At 37.2% G+C, this 22,039-nt stretch overlaps 1 protein-coding gene across 1 annotated transcript in view; it reads right to left on the reverse strand.

The window, feature by feature from the left end:
* Positions 1-22,039, reverse strand: part of rgs3a (regulator of G protein signaling 3a) — a gene marked incomplete at its 5' end in the record, with an annotated part of 94,529 nt that overhangs the window by 42,221 nt on the left and 30,269 nt on the right. Inside the window, one exon of the mRNA XM_079257094.1 lies at positions 18,542-18,676. Coding sequence (XP_079113220.1) covers positions 18,542-18,676 — 135 coding nt within the window. The remainder of the gene's footprint in view (positions 1-18,541; positions 18,677-22,039) is intronic.

Genomic DNA, 22,039 nt, shown 5'->3' on the forward strand with positions numbered 1-22,039 from the left:
ACAATTTCAAAATATTATTTAAAAGTATTTCATCTTTACATATTTGGGATCAAAAGCACTTTATTAATCATTGAGTAAAATGATTATATTAATGATTATTCTAATTGATAATGCGTTCATTCAGTCGTTTTCTATACCGCTTACTTCAATTCAGGGACACGGGGAAGCTGAAGCCGACCCCAGCAATTAGCAGGTGAGAGGCAGGTTACACCCTGGACAGGTCACCAGTCCATTACAGCGCCCTGATTGATAATTCTAATATTTATGATGATAATTAATGGTAAATGGACTGTACTAATACAGCGCTGTTCCAGTTATGTTGACCACTCAAAGCACCCTCACATTCATCCATTCACACACACTCATACCCCGACAGACACATTGGGGGCCAAGGGTTCAGTGTTTTGCCTAAGATGTTGTCAGGAGAAGTCTGGAATCAATCCCTCAACCTTCCAGATGATAGACAACTCCTCTTTCTGCTGGGCTACAGCCACATCAAAATTATTCATTCTTATTAATAATCATATGTTTAATACTTTTAGTTAAGCACTAGTTAAACAACTTTTATTTATCTACTGTCAGTCATGTTTAACATTTATAGCTGTAGCAAACAGAAGTGAACCACTGTCTTAACCCTGAAGTCTAAGGTTAAACCAGTTACGACTGGACCAAAGATCCTGATCTTACTTCCTTTTACATAACACAGCAGCAGCAAAGTCAAACTGCGAGCAGATTTTATCTTGTAGGGAAAAAAAAACTTGAACAAAAACAGCAAATCTAATTTATAAATCTATCTTGGGAATAAAGAAGATTCAGCGAATTATTCATGGTCCCTGGTCGGAAGAAGCACACACTCCTCCTGTGTCCTGTGATACTTACACCATCATAAGAAAACATTTAGACCAAAGTCACTGCCAGAACCTGCAAGCTTGATTCTTTGGAAAACTGTTATTGCCAACCCCTTGGGGATGTGATGCTACTGTTATCTCCCTAAAGAGCGACAGCAAACTTGTTTGTGAACCATGTTATTTTCCACCAAATATAGTCATACACACAAGTTGTTTATTTGCCTTAAGTGAAATCATATGTTCCAGTCCACGTCACAGGTTGTTACATAAACTCACACACACTTACACGTACATGATTTATTTTCCACATTCCTCCAATCACATGTTCTGTCTAGTGTGGGGGGAGATGTGCATGTGCCTCATGCAGTCTTTAATATGATAACAATCCAGCTGTTTGCTGCTAATAGGAAGCATTCTATTTGACGCTCCTCAGGTGTCTATATGAGGGTCTTCTAAATATATATTAGGACTGTTTTGAAATGTGCTGTACTGATCAAAGAAAGGCCTGAATATTTAAGAGCTATTATTGCTTTGTGTAACACCAAGCCCTCTTTAAAGGCCCCAACCATAGAAGTGATCGATCTCTGAATGGCCCTATTATAAGCACTGCAATGCACCAGCCTCTCCTGCCCTCGATTTTACCCAGACTGATGAGATGGTAATAGTTACTTATCTGTAGCTGTGATCAGACTGAAAGGAAAGAAAACCAGACCATGAAAAGAGGAGCAAAGGAGCAAATGTAAAAGGTAGAGCAGATCAAAGAGGTGCACACCGGAACATAGAACTCTGAATACTGAATGACTCTAGAGACGATTGCATCGATATGGCTGGCACAGGCAAAAATATCTGTCAATACAGCTCTAGTATTCAAATGTGACTGCAGATTTATTTTCAAGTGTGTTAGACAGCATTGTGAAGAAACAAAAATAAAAACAAATAAAGCTTAAAGTATGTTTTAATAGTCATAATAATATGGATATACAATTTAAGTACGTCCTCCCAGTACCACATCTTCAGAACTGCAGGATCCTTTGGAACCAGCAAAGACTTCAGTCCTGGAGATGTCAATTAATCAGCATAAGTTTCTCTCGTTATACTTTCATAAGATTAGTGGGAATAGTTGATCAAAGAAGAATAATAAGAGAATTAGCCTAAGCTAAAAACACTATTTGCATGGTATCTACAATTTTAGGTAACTATGTTCAAATACAATGTCACTGTTAAATAAAATAAAATGAAATAAAACCTATGAGGTGTACTTCCAGGTGTTTTTGTGTTTAAGTACTGTAATTTAGTGATGATAAAAGATGGGATTTTATTTAATCATTTTATAATGAAATGTGAATTCTTCTCACATAAGTTGTGTAGTTGATGGCTTGAAAAGATTAAGAAAATACAGACAAAATATTACACAATTGTTTCTCTAATAAATTGTCATTTAATCTTTAAAATAAAGGTTTTTCTACTTACTTTAATGACTAAAAGCTGATGTTCTGCAAGCGCAGGGCTCTTAATGTGACTTCAGGTGTAACCTAATGCAGAGTAAATGCCTAAAAGCCTGGGTAAAATGAATAATTAATCAAACATAAAACATAAGTGGCATAAGTCACAAGAAAAACTTTTACTAAAATGACTGGAAATTTTGTTTAAATTTCATTGTCAATCTAAATTGTGTGGTGTTCATCATTTCTTACTTTAATGTTAATTAATTTCATTTATGTGAATTATTGAATAAAAAGTCTGTAAAGGTCCGGAGAGTGTGAACAGTGATGGACAAGATGCACAAACTAAGCTCCAGCTACAATTTAAATACCTAATCATGTTTAATTAAAGCTTTAAACAGGCATGTTTATTGCTCACTTCTACTTCTTGTTTTTTTAATTTTTGACTTTTTTGTCAGCTTCTGTGTCAAAAAGATTTTCTCACTACCTGTTTGCATCCTTAAGACAATCATAGTACCACGATAGAAACATCATCAACACATACAGGCTCTGCTCAGACTTGTAATCAACACAAAATCCAGTCTGACTTAAAAGCATAATCCTCTAACAATTATACGCCCTATATGCCCTGTGGCCCAATATAGCTATTACATATTTTATGAGAGACTGGACAGGAACCCGTGCCTAGTCACTGTATTGTAATCAAATCAGTTTAAGAATAGCAAGACTCACTGCAAAGCCTACAGATCTTTGGAAGAATCACAGAAACCAGGCACAGTCCATGAGAGCCAGAGAGGGCAAAAAAGATGGGGTTGGTTTGCAAAGCCTTTATTGATAGGAGCTGAGGATTCAGAGACAAAATGTCATTGACGTAGCTTGCCCCATGACGCCAGGCAGCTGAAGACAATGTGACCACTGAGGAGGACTGGAAAGGCCTTCACAGAAAGCGAGGAAGGGAAGTGTGTGCGCACTTGTGGGGGCATAAATCAGTTTAAACAGTCACATTGTCAGGATTTGCCTCCCATGTGGCAACGAGAAGCATAATGCAAGTCATTACTTTTTAATAGGAGGATTTTAGGCTCGGCTTTGGTTGAGGAAAGTCTCCTTGAAATGATCTAGGTGAAAGTGATGTCCTCTGGACTGATGTTTGTGTGATAAAGATTTTATAAGTCATAAGTTTTGTATTTCCTCCTACTGCTTTTCGAACACATAGATTGCTTGTTTTTTTTTTTTTTGTTTGTTTTTTTTTTATTTTCGTGTGATCTTTCAATTTTGTTTGCTTTTGTTGTTTTGCTGTTATGTTTATTTCATAATTTAAACTACTTGTTCAAAACAAAGCTGTCGTCATCATTTGTTTCTGTCTTTCAGCATGTCTGAGTGAAGGTTGTAATGTGTGTGACACTGTTTCTGAGGTTATAAGAAGAGATGTCCGATGTTAACATTGAAATGCAATATCGGAAATGATCTGTATCGTTTTTTACTTTTTTATTGTTATAACTTTTACACATCATGCACATATTAAATGTCAAACTCTTTATTGAAGTCTCCTCTAACTTAAAATGACAAAATATAAGAGATTTCATGTAAAGTTTTCCAGATATTTTTGTTTGTTTAGCACAACTTGCTCCAAAAATATCAGTATCGGTTGATATCGGTTTCAGAAATTACGAGTTGGACAAAATCGGTTAATCGGATATCGGTAAAAAAAAGCTAATATCAAACCTTTCTAGCTTGTGAAATACAGAACATAATTTGTTGAAGCCAGGAACCGTGAAACCAGCTGATAAGTCACATTCATGTGTGTTTGTATGTGTACACATATCCAGAGATGGGCAACCAACACTGTTTACTATTGATCTCATACAACGGTAAGACTGAGGAAGAAAGGAGAGATTTGTTTCTGCAAACTCTCTTTATCTAGATTAAAACCTTCTACATTTAACACCTTTACACCAGTTTAATGTAAATTCAATTCCAGCTCAAACAACCATTTACTCAACGTATTGATCATCTAGCTGGATATCAACAGGCACCAGCACAAACCGCAAACCCTGCAGCTAATTCTCTCTTACTTGCTTTTTCCATCTAAGAGGAGAATAACCCCACAACTCACCTAATGAGGAAAAAGCGAAAAGCAATTTTCTCAGTGTGCTTCCTGTTGTTTTTCCCTTGTGGTCCCTCGGTTTGCTCTCTCCTCATGTTTGTATCACTTTCAGCTTGGCTCTTACATGGTTTAGAGTACGTCTTCTTAATGGCCATCTTCCTATCATCCTCCTTTCTCAGTCTGCCCTTCTTTCCTCACAGTACAACTCCCCAAACATGTGGAAGGGAAAGTCATTGGCACATAGTCATCCAGGTATGACTGAAATATAAGTCTCTTGCTGAAAAATAAAATACTGCCCATAACTCTGTTTTATTGAGAGGGAGCTGACGTTAAAAGGACAATGATGCTGAAGAGTTATTAAAGCTGGAAGAGGATAAAGGGATGAGGGGCTGAAGTGCAGGCAAATAAAAAATAGGAAAACAATGACAGAAAATGAGAAAAAATTGAACCAATAGCAAACCACAAGGCGCAGAAGTTGCAGCACACAGCAATGACAAACACTTTTCATATGAGTCTGTCATAAGGATGCCCAGTGATAAATGGGCCTTTATTGCTTTTTCCTATCTTTCTTCTCATCTCAGATTCTTCTTTCTCCTTCCTCTGTCCATTTTTAAACCACTCCTTGCCTTCCAGCAGTGCAACCATCACAGCAACTCTAAATAACTGCACGAATCCTATAAAATCTTCTTTTTCCTTCAGTCTATTTTCCTGAGACTATTGTGTAGATTTCTCGCAAAACAGGAATGATGCTCAGAATGAATTCAAAATAAAGTGAGAGTATTAAAAACCCCTACCTGGCAAGAGGAAGCAGTTCTAGGTCACAATCCACTAAAGACAGATAGAGGCTCTCCACACATCCCCATAAAAGTGGCCTACTTCCGCTGTCAAGCTGGTGTATGAGTGTTTGTGGCTGGCTAGCTGAGCTGGTATGTGTGATTCTGTCAGTGCGGGCAAGGCCAACTGAACTGTGCAGAGATACGGAAAGAGACTCAGAGAGAGAGATAGAGAGAGAATGCCCAAGAGGCAAAGAAGGTAGACTCCCAAGCTGCACAAACAAGTGAGAAGGAAGAGGAGAGAGGGAGAAGGGGGAGGAGACAGAGATAATGAGAAGAGACTAACAAGCAATGAAAGAGGAGAGAAACATGTGGCGTGTATGTCCACCCCGGACAAACTAACTGCTCCGTAATGTTCTCTATAATTGCACGTGTTTGCCTGCAAATATTGTTCAACGTATGTGTGCACGTATCGTCTCAATTTGTGCCTCTATTAACTCCAGTCCCCCCCCCCCCCCCCACCCTGCACTTCTTTGTGAAGACATTAAGGCACTACAGCAAAGTCCCACAGGATGCACAAAGAACACAATAGACACATAGCCAGTGTAAACACAGAAACAAATGCATGTAGCATGAAAACATACACATAATGCAGCTGCACTCATAGAATAACCCCATGTAAAACAGGAATTATGTCATATTGCAAAAACTTCCTTTTAATTTCTATAGCTGCTGAGCTCACACCCCCACAGCAGCCAGTCTATAATGAGGTTGGCAACACTTTCATGAATTCCTCCTCTCTGTCATTTTAATCTGTTTTAACAAACTAACTATGCACCTTAAATACATTTCTCTGGTCATTATCGGACATAATAATACATGTCTTATTGTACAGTGCCTGAAACTCTTAATTATGTATTTAAATAAAAATCAAAGGTCTTTGTGCCACAAAACAATCCAAAGTGTCACACTTCTGTACTATTTTACACAGTAGCAAATAGTACATAGGATGTTACAGTAGCATAGCTGTAACTGATTGATATGTATTGTGCCATTGTTTGTCTCTACACACTCTTTTGTTGAATTTAAATGGATATGTTTGGACTCAACAACTGCTCTGACTCATTGCCTGCCTCATTGTATTAGACATGAATGATGTGAATGGACCTTTTTTTTGTTTGAGTCTTGATGAAAAAATATGATGAAATTATTTAACCATCAAGATTAACTGGAAGAGCTCAGCCAATCTTCATCTAGGCTAGGCTACTGTCAACCTTTTATAGACATAATGGAGATATTACTTTTCTATACATGCAAATGTTTTTGCAAACTTACCAAAGCTAACATTTCCCAACATAGAGTACTCATTTCCCCATAATGAGTAAACAAATTAAACTAGTGTGTCTAATGCAGCAATACTGGAAGCGGGACACTTTATGGACACTTTATAACTCCAGTCACTTAAATAAGTCATCTCACGTCACTTCATCTATTGCACTGCCAGTTTGTTCGGATGCTACTTTACATATCTGCATATATATATATATATATATATATATATATATATATATATATATATATATATATATATATATATATATATATATATATATATATACATATATATATATATATATATATATATATATATATATATATATATATATATATATATATATATATATAAGTAACATATATATATATGTTACTTTTTTATGTTGCACCTTATCACAGACACGTTCCTAGTCTGAATTGTGTTCACAGATAATGACAATAAAAGTTTTTCTGATTATGATTCTAATTCAGTTCATAAATTAAATATTAAAGACATATTTTACTTTAAAAGTTACCATATGTGCATAAGAATAAACACTTAATTGTTGAATGACATTTCGATCCAGTGACAACCTCTGTGTCTGGAAGTGGAAGTGCCAAAAACCTTTCTTGAATTAAATCTTGAGGCAGACAGTAAAAGCAGATTAATCTCAATGGATCATTGTCAAAAATCCAAACTTAGCAGCAAAAATAATAAAGCCTGTCACTGCTTTGAGTAAAGGATCAATGCTGTGGTCAATACAGCGCCAAATGGAAGTGCTTCATGCTCTGTGGTTCTCACAGATTGCCCATCAAATCTGACTCCATGGCTTGAGGCTGTGACGGCCACACTTAAGGCTTTAAAACCCTCGTCCATTAACCAGTGGGTGATGTCACAGTGATTCAACTTTCATGTACAGTCTGTGACCAAGATCAAAATTATTAAAAAGTACCGCAAAAGCAATTTATTGCAGCGTAGTTCAAGAAGTATCTGTCCACAATGTTACTTTTTTGAAATTGTTGAATCACTTCAATTCAGTGTGATCTGTACATTTACTAAAAGTCATCTCAGGGCACATTAAATACAAAAGAAACTCAGTCAGCCCCTTTAGGGGAGCATTCAGTAACAGGGCAGGGCTACAAGTCGGTACTAGTTCCAAAGTCTAACTTTCAGACGGCTGGCATGTTCAAACTGAGACAAAGTTGTTTCTTAACTGGAACCAAAACAAAAGAAGTTTTTATAGATTACCTAAACAAAGATAAGAAGGCTGGGTTCACGGCAGATCAAAGATGAAGAAAGTGAAGATAGAATACCACAACAGTAATTCCTCTGCAAAAGCAGGCTCTGAGTTGGACTCAGACCTGTGCTGACCACAGCCAGGACCTCCTCCTTTACCTGGGAGTCATACAGATGTTACAACTTACTACAAAGTTTTGGTCTCTTGTGTTGCTTAAATACATTTTGCTAGACTGATAAATAAAAATTTCTTTGAAAGGTCCCATGTGACATCTGTTTCAAATATGTTGCAAATATAAGGTAAGCCTTATATGAAGCTATTATTCAAACTGTTTTAGAGAAACAATTACACCACGGTGGCTAACTGAACCTCATTATACTATCTGATCCACATCCGCTCTCTAATCTCTCTGTCACCTGAGGCTAAAATTCTTGTCAGGAGCAGGGCTTTTCTGCCTTTTCTCTGTGTGACAAGGAATATTTGACACTGAAAGAAAGAACACACCTCTGCTGTCTCTTCACACTTTGCTCAAGTCAACAACTATCCATCACAGACAAAACAGTTCAAAGACAGTTTCATACAGTATGTGACACTTCAACGCTAGTTACTGTGGGAAGAAAAGACACGTGAGCTGCAAAAAGGAATGAAGGTTTTACATGTTCTCTAATGACAAAGACATGGATTCATTTAAAGCATAAAAGCAGCTGTTAGCCCCTCTCCCCCTTAAAACTACATGTGCAAAAGAATGAATTAAAAATAAATCGGAAAAACGTTGGAAACAAAAGACAGAGACAGAAATATCCGGTTGCTAATTTCAAGATTTCCCTTAAAACCTCTTAGGATCAAATATGACAACCCTCACAGGACACAAGTAAAATGTGCTTAAAACATACGTAACTCCAAAACAGTAAAATAACATCACATGTAAAGATTAGAAAATCAAATTTAACATCCATGTACACTTGATAAATCCAACCTCTTTTTCAGAAAAGCAGCAAAAGTCCCTTTAAAAGAAGCCTTTGGTCTCAATACAATACTATAAAAAAGGTAATATATATTACCTTAGACACCGGCATCTGTGCTTGCGTTTTTGACTGAGTCTGTGTGTATGTGCTGTGATTTTTGTGTGCCCCAGAGTGCGGCGAAGAAAAGCACAGTTTATCCACTCATGAAAACACTGGAGCATGTGTGGAGGCTATTCCAGTGCTTTTTGGTTTCCTGTGCGTTTTTTTTAAGATGTGTCAGTGTTTCTTTTCTTGTCCTTGTCCGGTTTGTTGTCTGTGCTGCTGCTGCTGCAGTCCCGGCTCCTGACCCAGCTCGGTGGTAACGTGCATGCCAACGTGTGTGCGAAAGACAGTGAGAGGAAAGAGGTGGGTGGGAGAAAAGGGGGGGAATTGGTGAAAGAGAGGGGGAAGACAGATGGAATCGGGGAGGAGAGGCAGAGTTGTGAGCTTGAAAGGAGGAGTTGTGAAAATGTGATGTACGAAAAGCGTAGAGGGGGATGACGGAAAAGCTCAGTAGCAACTAACTCTTGGGAGTCCAAAGCAACCGGCGTCCTTCATTCCCTCCCTCTTTCTACCAGTCTGCCTTTCTATCTCTTCCCCCTCTTTCTTTCCCAACGTGCTATTTTTAGAACTTGCTCTGTCGCAAATCAAAGACCCGATTCAAAACCTATCAAAGAGCAAGATGTTAAGGGCCATGTCTTTCACACCTAATGAGACACACATAGACACACACCGTCCCGGTCTATTAAACTGACCATGTGTCTGCCTCAGACCTGTAGAGAGCAAGCTATTCATCAGGCCTTATCTAATCATATCATGTGCTAATAAATAAAGGGCTTCATAAATAGCTGTTTCAAACACTGTCAATTACACTGCACAGACGGCTGTTTCTCTCTTCATCTGCAGCTGAAGGTATTCTAGAAAAAAAAAAAAAACACAACCAGATGATGCATAAAGTAATAAGTGACATTTAAAAGTAGAATATCAACTTAGAGCAAACTGAACTGTTTGCTTTCTTTGCCTGCTTATTTTTTTTCTACTCTCATTATTGCTTGGCAAAATGTTTAAGTTTCTCAGCGTTATAGTTGTCAATCAAACACTGTTTTCAAACACTTAATGAAAAATGTCCTCATATCAAAAAGAGCCCTTTAAAGTGGGAATTAAACTCTTATCCCAGCTCCATTACATGCTCTGTGGAGCAGATGCCATTTTTCAGGGTGAAGAATGTGCATAATTAAAAGTGAGGGGGGGAAAGGATTTCATGCTCCGCATTACCTTCTTAGGAAGCTACGAAGCTCTTATCTATCCTACCTTCTGTGCTGATGCATTGCCATTATATAACCCAGTTATGAATAGTTAAAGGTGAGCTAAAATAAAGCCAAACACAATTTCATCGCAGGAAAATCATTAATTCTGAAAGAAAGTGAGAGGGAACGGCTCCAACAGTACAATCCACAATGATTAACATCATGCAGACTGGTATGTGTGTGTGTGTGTGTACAATGATTGTACATGTGTGTGATGAACACAGAGGTAAGTAAAGTTCATGATTAAAGAAAAACAAAGGCACAGAGGCACACTGCTAGTGAGGGTGGAAAAGATGCTCAAAAGAAGCAAAAGTGATGAAAGACAAAGTAAGATAAAAAAAAGTTTTAATGTTGGATTCGAATAAAAGTCTCAACTAGGCAGCATTATAAACGCTTGTGAGTGAAGTAATTAATAAATGAGAAATATTTCCTCGTTGGCTTAGTGAAATTAGAGAACCCTAAAGTGTTTTAAAAACTATTATATAGCTGTTTCCTAAATTTGCCCAAAAAAAAAAAAAAAAAAAAAAATTATTCAAGAAGTTTGACACGGAGCCAGACTGACTCAGGAATTTAATTGTAAAACCGAGATTTATGCATTTGATATTAGTGAACATACAAGCATCTGTTTGCAGAAAAGCAAACCTCATCAGGGAGGTTCAAGCACAAATGCAGTCCCTGTAGCTGAACATTTACTCTGTGCAAGCACTTGCTTCCTTCCTTCACAGGATTCTAGATGAAGCAAATGACACAACTCTCCCTGGTGTCCTCACAACTAATATAAAGTCGAGATTAATCTGGTTCTTTTCAGTGGATTTTTTTTTATCACAATTTCTCACATTTTAAGACTCATACTGGGAATTACTAATCATCCTGAATATTTCAGAACTTGACAATTTAAAAAAAAAACAAAAAAAAAACATTGTTTAGGAGGCAGGAACTTAATGAATAAAACACCATAGACAAGTTACTATATTACATAAAATATTACAGAGATGTTCCTCACATCTGCACCATTTCAGTGAACCAGTTGTAAAACCTGGATGTCAAGACAACACACCCCAGAAATAACATGCGGTGTGACTGGTGTGTGAGTGTGCATTTGTGTGTGAACAGTGGTGATGAGCAAGAAGACAAATGGAATCCATCCATGACTAATAAGAGGCAAAGAAGGGAAACTTTGTTTTGTTGGATAAGAATCAGAGTTTTACTGAGTTTTGTTTATAAATACTGTAAATTTCATTTTAATTTAAACGTCGCTTTACATGATGTGTTTAAAAAAAAAAAGGTACTTGTGAGTGTGGCCGCATGTCTCATCTCGTAACTATCTTCACTGGATAGCCCTTAAAAAGTCATGAATAAAAAAACACACTCCTCCAGTTGCTTGTTAACTTGCTCCTCACGTTCTCCTGTGTCACTCACTGCTTCACATTGTAACCCAGAGGAAACACCTGTCTCCTCTCAACTAAATCCACTTCCATATCTGGACTAATGTCACCCGACTTTTCTGATATACCTCCTCTACAATCTTCAACATCCTCTGACAATCCACCCTCCCTGGAAATCCCTCTTCTTGCCACTTCTTTTGTCCAGTTTCCAGATTTTTTCTTCTTCTAATGACATTATCTGAACAAGCATAGCGTGTCAAGATATGCCGAGTTTTCTGCTAATAGCTCTTTTGGGATTACCTCGTTGGGACAAAACTACTCTTCGATGTCTGTCAAACTGCGTGCTCTTAGAAATATTTCCACCAAGCGAATCCATAGAAACACAGTTCAGGACAATATTTCATTTAACCTCAAATCTATTCAGTTTGCCAGACAGAATCCAGATAAGATTTTTTTTAAAAATTCAAGTTCTACGTGCAAACTTCTGCCGCATTATTTGATGAACGTTGCTCACGTGGAACACTTTATACAGATTAAAGAAGCACAGCAGAAAGATTAGCTGACATGTGTCAATCAGAGTAATAAATGTAGCAAAACTGGGAGAAAGACGGGCAGAAAATGCCTCAGCATGACAAGCTGATGCTGTCAAGATGCTGCCAGTGTCAGTTTTCCTCAAATATCTTCGATGACAAGACTGAAAGGTGAGATTTTTTTTGTCTCTTCCAGAGAATCTCAAACTGATTCAGAGCAATCAGTTTATTTTTTACTTGTTATTTTTTTTGCTGATGCTTAAAATACTGTGTTTCCCAATGGTGAGATAGGCTGCTCAACAGTTGCACATTCTTATCTGTCCCCAAGCTTGATTTATCTTTTTCTGAGCACATACGTGCTCGCTTGAGGTGGACTGATGTGGTGGTCTGGGGGAAATGAGAAACGACCACCACATTCTTTCATTTCATCATGAATCAATGGTTTGACATATTGGGAGAAAAAGTACCAAAGAGAGTAAATGAAAGTGTGTCTTCGCCACACCGCATCAGTAGGTCTCCCAGTAGAAATGCTGCATCATAACCAGTGCTGCAGCTAAAACTGATTCTCATAAATGTGAAATGAGAAGAGAACAAGCTGCCCTCAAACCTCAACAGACTGACTTTGTTCATGAGCAGCGTCCATCTTTTATAATGTTCACGAGCACGCCGTACGCACAGATGTTAAAAATATGGCAAATATGGCAACGAGCAAATAGTTTGCTTTCTTCTGACTCGGAGAAAAACGACAAACATTACACATCAAAAGCTGCCTGTCTGGAAGTGTGGTTGTGATTTTTGAAATGGCCAGCCCTGCTTAACTTCCAATTTGAGTGCTTGTATGTGAGTGTGTATGTGCAGCTGTGCAAATTTATTTTTCCAGCAGCTTAGTGGCTGATGATGCCCAGACGAGAAAACACCGGAAGCTTTTCAGCGAAGGAGCTCAGACTCTTAATGGCTTTGGAGCATGCTCCATAGGGCCAAATGTTTATAGGATAAAAACTCAAATGGAATAGTTCAAATACATATTTTAAGTGACTACATGACTGCTCACTGTGTTGGACTGGTTAAATGTTAGCTGAAGTGTGCCAGTTGCTGGGCATTTTTAGCTGTTCTTAGCACCACATCAGTGTAAATTAACACAATTAACCTTGTGTTTGGAATGTAATATCACTGATTGTGATCTGATTGTGTGAAATATTAGATTTTTTTATTTTTATTTTGTTGAAGTTGATATTAGAAAGCAGTCAGACATAACAGCAATACAGCAAGATGTTTATGTTTTCATATTATTCAGAGGTTAAAAAATATTTGTATTATATGAGTTCTTCAAATGTTGCATCAGTTTCACTTATCTTTATCCAAGGTCTGTCTCCTTTATTCAGAAGGGTCCATGTTAGATAAAAATATAATTATTGTATTAACCAAAACAGGTATTTCACATACACTTAGACATGTTACTCTCTCTCACACTGGACTAAATCAAATTTTTGCGATGTACAGTATGTATGTTCAGTGAGACTCAAACTGGTCGCATGTCTTTTTGAATGCTCCACAGTTCAGGTCAGGATCTTTGGACCACAAGTAACAGGATAAGTTAGTACACAGAGGGGTAAATAATGTCAAAACATACAGACTTGTAAAGCTGTCTAATCCATTGTTCAACCTGGCACTACTTTGTTGCCAGCTAAACTGATTATCACTTGTTTTGGTTTGTGGAAAAAACTGAAAAAAGCCCAGCACCAACAACACAGAACATAAATTCACCTATCAGAGTAGAGCATTCTTCTGTCAATAAATTGATTCCTTTCCTGTGCTTGTATACCCAGACAAGGACAGTTGTCCAAGTAAATTTAGCTAATAAAGCAACATGTAACTACTGCTCAGCTTAACATGTAAACATACTGAGGGATACTGATGGTTTACAATGTTTTGTTCAGTTAAAGAACAAATGTGTTGTGTGTCTATTATCAAACACAACTTTCATGGCATGTTGGTCCTATGTAGCAACTGGTTGAGAAGTATGTTTGGTAATATTTGTCTGTATCGATGTGTTAATTAGCTAAATGTGGCTAATCAGAGACGGTCTGGGTGTAACTGTTTTTCTGAGACTTTTCCAGCTAATATTTATTACAGCGGTCAAACCATAATTAACACACCATTTTCTCTGCTATTCTATTTATAATTTCACAATTTTCTGTGCCAGGCTGACAGATGAGTGTTTAAACCAGATTGGCAGCAGCTGTTCAAGATGAGGTTATTCATCAAAACCCTATGCCTCAAATCTTCTGTATGACATCTGCTAGCGCTAAAAGAGGCTTCCCACCAACATAAACAGGCAAACCCTCATCATGCTCCACTTCTATGGTGACGAGAAGATTAGTGGCAGTTCAAGTTAAAATGGGAGCATGTCCAAATATTTTCAAAGAGATGCAGTCACACTGCTAAGGGATGGAAAAAGCAGGGCATCTGCTGACAACACTGTAAAGGTATAAACCCATTTTCTGTAAAAAAAAAAAAAAAAAAAAAAAAAAACATGAATGAAAAACATAACAAGAGTCAGTCGGTGTATTTTTCTTTTCGAGGGGATTCTGCTTCCTCTGCACTAACTCTCGTGTGAGGTGCATACTTCAGCTAAGTGTGGATTTACTCAGCTTTGTGTACTAAGAGCAGAAATACAGTATGTGGCACAAGGAAAATGTGTGAATCAGTGGGCAATTTTTCTAAAACTCCTTCGCAGCAGTTCTTACTCACTGGCAGAAATACGTAACATACATCAAGTATATAATCTCATCAAGAAATAGGGTCTGGTTTTGGGACAGCAGTAACAATGAAGCAGAAATTAAGTTTGTCAAGTACTAACAGAGGAATAATGTCAGCTTCATAGAACAGCTCCTAGTACATGTAAAACTCTAAGTTACACAAAGTAATGACTCAGGGGGGAAAGGCAGTTACACTGCTTATTGTGTTTTTGGTGTATAAAATGAAATTGCACATGTCTGCAGTTATCAAGAAAAAGATTGTCTGCATTTTAATGCAAATCAAACATTAAATCTTGCTTTTATGTTTAGCTTAAGAAGATCTTTTTAAGAGGAAGGATATGACCCCCATGTGTCTGCCCATGTCTATCTATGTGTGCCCTCTTTTCTCTTAGCCAAATTTAAGTTACCCACACAAACTTTTTTGCTTGCAAAAGCTTCATCATTTTATACGGTCTTTCTCCTCTAATAGCCTATACTTGATACAAGCGATTTGCTTATAATTAAGCACACTTGAAAGTGAATGAATATAAACCATTTGCCTCTAAGGTCCTCTGGAAAAATGCAATCAAATGTGAACTAATTTGTCAAGATGTAAAATGTTATGATTAAGCGTGCATTTCCTTGCCTTCGGGACAGCTTTTAGATTTCCATTTATAGTTACAGGAGACTGCAAGAAAGAGTCTAATAACGGTACAAAGAGCAGAAATAATATGACTGTGCATGAGATGTTTGAGATTTTATCAACTGCAGCTTATTAATGAAAACAATGTTTGCTCATGAAGATAAAGTGTCTTGCATTTTTGTATGATTTTATAAGAATGCATGTCAATACCAGGCTACCTGAACCAAAGGAAAACAGTTAGTGTTTTATTTCTTATGTAAATAAGCAAACAGCAGCATTTTGACTTCTACATGACAAATTTTAATACATATTTGACTAATTATATTTGGAGCTTCTATTTTGCCTGTAGGTTTTGTAATTATTAACTTTGGTGATGTAGCAGATTGTAGATGAGGTGAGTTTGTGGCCAAAACTTGCCAACATGGTTGTTTTCCCATTTCTTTTTCTCCCTTATCTTCTGCTGCCCAAGTTTTCAAAACTGGACAGTGAGATGTAGAAACTTCACTTAGACTAAATCACTCTCACTGTGTAAACATTGTGAAAATGCCTTTAAAAAGCAAGAGACCATTTGTTTTAATCAGACTTTTGGTTAAATGTGCCTCATTTAACCTGTTTGATTGCACTGTGAGATTAACATTAGTGATCGAAGAAACATGTTCTTTTTACTTTTACTCAGTTCACTGCAGCGACTGAAAAGACGTGTGTTGTTTTGTTTTTTAGTCATTTTTACAGTTGAATTCTCAATCGGTGCAAAAATAAATGGCTGCTCATTTTGATTTCTCTTCTTTTGCAGGCTCATTTTACAAAGCTTCAGGTATACACTGACTTAAAGAGAGACAACAACGTGTATAATTTAACAGAGTAAGAAAGGACCAAGTCCCTGTTTTGTACCTCTTGCACATGACTAGAGTCAGCACATGGTTTTATATCTGTTTGTTAAAAACAAAACATCTAAAGTTGAAAATTGTTTAAAATTATGGCACAGATTCTTTAAAAAAAAAAAAAAAACTAAACAACATAAAATGATAAAAACTACACAAGTAATAAAATGGTTTCTGTAGCATGTTTGTGCTGAAACAAAAACTGGTTTGTCAATAGTTTGCGTAAATAGCATTGGCTTACGTGACCCGGCATGCTTCCTAAGTTGTTTGGTTATTGATCAAGCTGAGCACTGCAGTGTGTGTATAAATGTTTTCATTCATTTAGCTGTGTGTGCCTAACTGACACAGATCATGGGTGGTCACAAAGAGAGAATGCAACATGTACATCTCATGATCTTTGTCAATGTCAAACACTGCAAAATATACAGACAATTTTGCAAGGAAACTTTATAGCAGTGAAATATCATCTGAAAGCTTATCTATGAAACTGTGTTTAAAAGGTAACATCTGCTAAATTCCTGAGCAAAGTTCGTGTAGTTTAACTCAGTGTAGGTCAAATATTGCAGAAATGTTTTGGATAATCAGGTTCCCTTAATCTTTGGAGATTAAGCAAAAGTGCAATAAAGCACTTTAAATAATATGTATAGAAATGGGTATAAATACACACATATTCAGAGTGAAAAGGATGAAAGACATTTGGCTTTTCTTTCTCTCTTTCATGCACTGATGACGTGAAGCCCTAATGTACAACAGGTGTGCCATCTACACAAGGCTATTTATCCCTTTTAATCACCTTTCGGTTAAACTCAAATGAACTGGGAAGTGAACGGGACGTGTCTGTGCCTCATTCAAATTTGAAGAAGTATAGAGTGAAGATAAGGGAAACCGTTAACAATTAAACAAGCAAAAAATGGGAATGGAGTTCAAAAAAATGAAGGGGAAAAAATACACCTTACTTTAAACAAATATACACTCAGTTCAGGCAAGATTATATCAATTTTTCATAACAATAAAACTGATTTATAGGGCATAAATAGATCTATTTGGTCCAAAATTATAACAGATTGTGAATCTCTCTATTTAAAAATTAAAAAATAAGTAAGTAGGAAATCTGAAAGAAAAAAATAATAGTTTTCAGTAAATTTGTATGATGAAGTGCAACAAAAAAAAAAAAAAAGAAAAGAGAATGACCAGGCTGGGCCACTGTAAACTCCCTCAAACATCCTCGACAACTATCCTTATTTTGGGCCAGGTGAAACCAAGTGAGCACTCCTTTACGATGCAAACTTAAAGGGGCTTTTATTTAACACACATATATCTATCTCACCCCACACAGTGCAAAGAATCTGAGCAAGCTAACCACAACATGTGTACAGTTCACCCAAAAGCTAACACCATGTAGCCATCAGAGAGGAAATAAAACCAGTCAAATGTTGACTTTTTTGTTTTTTTAATTAGCTTGATCCAGAAAAGGTTCCCTTGTGACCAATACTATCACAAAGAGAGGTAACAATAAGAAGAAAATGTGAAGAAATGCAGGTAAAATTTTAGAAAATCATTACTATTTTTACCACTGAAACTGAGTTTAAAGACTAAAAACAGGCTAAATAGACAAGCAAAATAAATAGACAACACTTTCATATCCGATTATGATACAGTTTATGTAGACTGGTAGTCAGAGACAACTAAATACTAAAGGTGGTAAATGTCTTCTCAATGCTGTGCAATTCACTCAAGACCTTCATGCAACTTTGAATTAATCCTTAGTCTCTTCACATACCATAAGTTTTAAAGGGAGTATGCATGAACACCCATGACTTAACCACCTGCTAAAATTTAGATATAAAATAGTGAAGATAAGTTGACAAAACTTTAAATAGCTTCAGTGTTTGATGGAGGAAGTCTACAAAGATAAATCATAGTAAGTTAGGAAGTACTGGACAAAACCAGAATGTGCATGGATAAATGAGCTGCCACATGCAGAAGGTAAATTAAAATTGTTGGAGCTGATCTAAACATTTTCATCCAAATCTTGAAATGTACTTAGCCAGAACCAGTTACAGCAGTTCTAAGTTAAAGCAGAAAAACTGCTTGAATGGAGCAAATAAAAGGCATGAATATACTTGACTTAGGAAATATAAGAGATGCTGCTAATAACAGCATGAGGTGCAGGAGAGTGTTTTATGACACTGAAGTGTGTGGTGTTCACAGGGAACCTGTGATGGGGGTATGCACAAATATATGCATTCCCATGTGTTCATGTGTTTACTGATTCATCATGGGTCTCAAATAAAATTGGAAATGCTCCTAGATGTGTGCGTCCGGGTTTCATACCTGTTCAAAATGCGGAACGGGAGGCTCCCTCCTGTGAAGCTGGAGCTGCTTGTCAATGTTGTCCTTCAGGCACTGACACACACGGTGCTTCTGGTCTGCCGAATAGGCTTCCAGGCTGAGCAGGCAGTCACACTTCTAGAGACAGATAGTGGGAGAGAGAGGAACAAAAAGGGGTGGAGGAAAAGATAGCGGGCAATTAGGCATCTCCTGTCAAAGAAATAAAGACAAAGCAGTTTCTCCTGACGCCTGCATGCAGAGCCGGTTAAAAAAAAAAAAAGACAGTAAAGCAACACTAGTATTAAAGTAAAAGAATAAATGAATGGCAAAAAAAAAAAAAAAAACCTTGTACTTTTTTAATAAAATCCTGGCTGTCTTTGTGCACAATAAAACAGCAAGTGCCTTCAGAATGGACAGTAGTTAACAAAAAGCAGTGAATTCATTAAATACTAAAATCCTTAAACTCTACAGCATGATTTTATACAGTTTCCATGCACCATTTAACTTCCATTCCCATTCAGTTATTCTTTTTCTAATCTACAGATTGTGAAGTGACACAGGACCCTGCACTGCAAAATGCTAGCATTAGTGAAATTGAATAATGGCCTGCATCCACCTCAGGCAGAATTTGATATGCTGACAGAATGATTTTGAAACCAGCGTCTACGTGACACTTACCAAAAGTGTACAAATCAATACATTCTTAGGAAATATATGAGAGAGGACATCTGACAACCAGTGCTAAACTTGTTAAGAGTTGGCAGAAGCTGGTGGAAAAATCATTTTTTGCACAAGAGGACAAAAATATCACTCTGCCTTCTTCAAAACATTAAACACTCCGACTTGCCTGATGTCAGCGATACCCAGATTATGTGTCGTTCTTTATGGCCGCAATTAAAGTATACTTATAGATCTAATTAAAAGCCATGTTTCCAATGACAATAAGTTACTGTGGATAACTTGTAGATAAATCTGTTGTACCCAAACACATATTTTACCTGCTGTTCCTACTTCGTATTCAATAATCTCTGTTCTACCATGGCTGCTCTGTTTCAGGCAGTGTCAGTGAAAAACATTGGTCCTGACATTTTTGGTCATGAGTTAGGCTATATATAGGACATTCCCATTCTGTGCAAGTCTTCAGAGATTGACTGAAGTCCTCTGGGCTTGTCTTGACACTCGCTGGCTTGGTCAGTGGTGAGTCATGTAGCTAGTTTATTTGCCTGCTTTCTGGCGGCAAGGGCTTTTACATGTCCAATTATGTTGGTATCACTTGGACTGTCTCTTTCAATGTCACTTTATGTGCTCTCAAAAAAGGGCACACTACTGTGGAGGGGTTTAGCAGCACAAAGTACTTGGCAGTTAAAGCTGTGTCATTGTTCAAGTTGCTGATACGGGAAAATGCAGTTACACCCATTAGTGGTAGCAGTGTCGAGGCTGTGTGTGAGTGTGTGATACAAAAGACAGGGCTGATGTAGAAAAACAGGGACAAAAGGAAGACAACAAAAACAAAAAAACAAAGTATTAAGTAAAGCATAAAATAGAGAAATAAAGACATAAAAATGAGACAGAGGAACAGGTTAGATATTGTGACAAAAGCATTTATATTATTGAGCCTGACTGGTCAATGGCAGCACTGGATGATGAAATAGGTGTCTTTTCAGAGCAGACAGAAATCAATGCTAATGTTCTTTGATATCCATCATTTGGACTGAATTGGAGTCTGTAAGGGTACAACTAAGGCTGCAAGACTTACAAGACAAACAACTGGCCTCTGGCAAAGCGGCATCACGTTGCTCACAGTGAAAACCTCATAATTCATTCTAAGGTTATTTTGGAATTCTCCTGTGAAGCATTGCGTGATGTGCTACATGTCGGGAAAGGTTGTAAGAGGTTTGCAAAAGCTAGTCAAAAGCCACAGGATGAATGGAAAGAAGCATCATCAACATGCTTAAAATAATCCTGTATCCACTGGGTCCTGTAATGCTAACATTTTAAAATAAGCCTCTATACCATCTTATTGTTCTGTTGCTTACTTTGCTAACAGTTTTAGCTCACTTAATAATTGCCTTCACTTGATTTCCTGCTTATCCGAAATGACACACATTTACACCCCAACCTAACAATCCTTTAATCATGTAATAACACCAATCAATACCAGACAAGGAGATACCACCACCTCCACATGCATGGAGAGGCAGAGACATGGCAGGAAATAATTCACATTTACAACATGACTGATTGTGGCTGATTAGGCTAATATTTGTTTCTCCATTTTTCATATCCTCTCTTTTTATTTGGGATAATTAAACAAACCAAAAACAATGCAAGGCTTTCCTGAAAACACTGCCTCATATGGCCAAGGCTTTCTAGGCAACTCCCAAGTGTCCAGCATGAGAGAAAATACATCTGTCTCAAAGAGTTCAGGATTCCACAAGCAGAGATGCACCTGCACATTCTAATATACACAAACAAATACGCAGACACCTCCCAGCATTGCAGTCTATCCACGGCAGAAGTTTGAATTCATGACTATATTCATACTGTTGCTCCATATTTAGAATACATGAGGATTTGAAAATAAATAAAATTGAAAAAAAAAAGAGACGACAACCAGCTGAGACAGTGAGTCATGGCGAGGCACAGGTCCCAGAGCTGCAGGAAGGATTGCATCTCTAATCTCTCAGAGAGAGGAAATGTGTGTGTTTACACTTTCTCAGTAGTGTAAATATGCAACACACTTTGTGTAGAACACTGTAAACCACTTACTCACATCATGCACATTTCATGATGCCATGGCAGCACACTGTAGTTTATTTCCTTTGTGGATCCTATTTAAAAATGGCCAGTACTCTGATGAGGGAATACTAAGTATTTATTTGCCCCCAGCTATGAATTTTAAATACATTTCCATTTCTCTGGTTGATTTTCAGATTACTGCTATAGAAGACTTATACTGGTTAATTGCACTCATGGTGCATATCTGAGGAGGTGACTTGTAAAAGTGGTCCAAAGTAATCTTTTTGGATCATTTACGTTAAAATGAAAAACTATTTTATTTCTAACAAGCCATATAAATTATCATGCATCGCACTGTCAGTGCAAATTTGCCATCAGCATTACCTATAAGAGGTAATGAACAAAACCTCCACATAAATTCACATTATAGAGTACAAATGACTAAACAAGCTAATTGGATTTAATTTACTGAAATCAAAGGTCGACATATTGTTAGTTCAAGTTGGTGCACAATAAAAAAAAAAAAAAAGAGCTGTATTTTTTTTTAATTTACTTGGCAACCAGGTAGTGACCCCAACTGATTTAGTCGCCAAAGCCATCACTGCATTATTTCAGTCAATCAGGACTGTAATTTTTGACAGACGTTATCAGTGCAACAGTCATGCTTTTTGGCATTAAACATCTCTCAGTCCGTGTTTCATGCTTCTGCTCCTGCAACAACATGCTAACATCTTCCAGACAATCTGTTATTAGTCACTTTCA

The sequence above is a fragment of the Telmatherina bonti genome, assembly GCF_933228915.1.
Source record: "Telmatherina bonti genome assembly, chromosome: 17".
In the NCBI taxonomy this organism is placed as follows: domain Eukaryota; kingdom Metazoa; phylum Chordata; class Actinopteri; order Atheriniformes; family Telmatherinidae; genus Telmatherina; species Telmatherina bonti.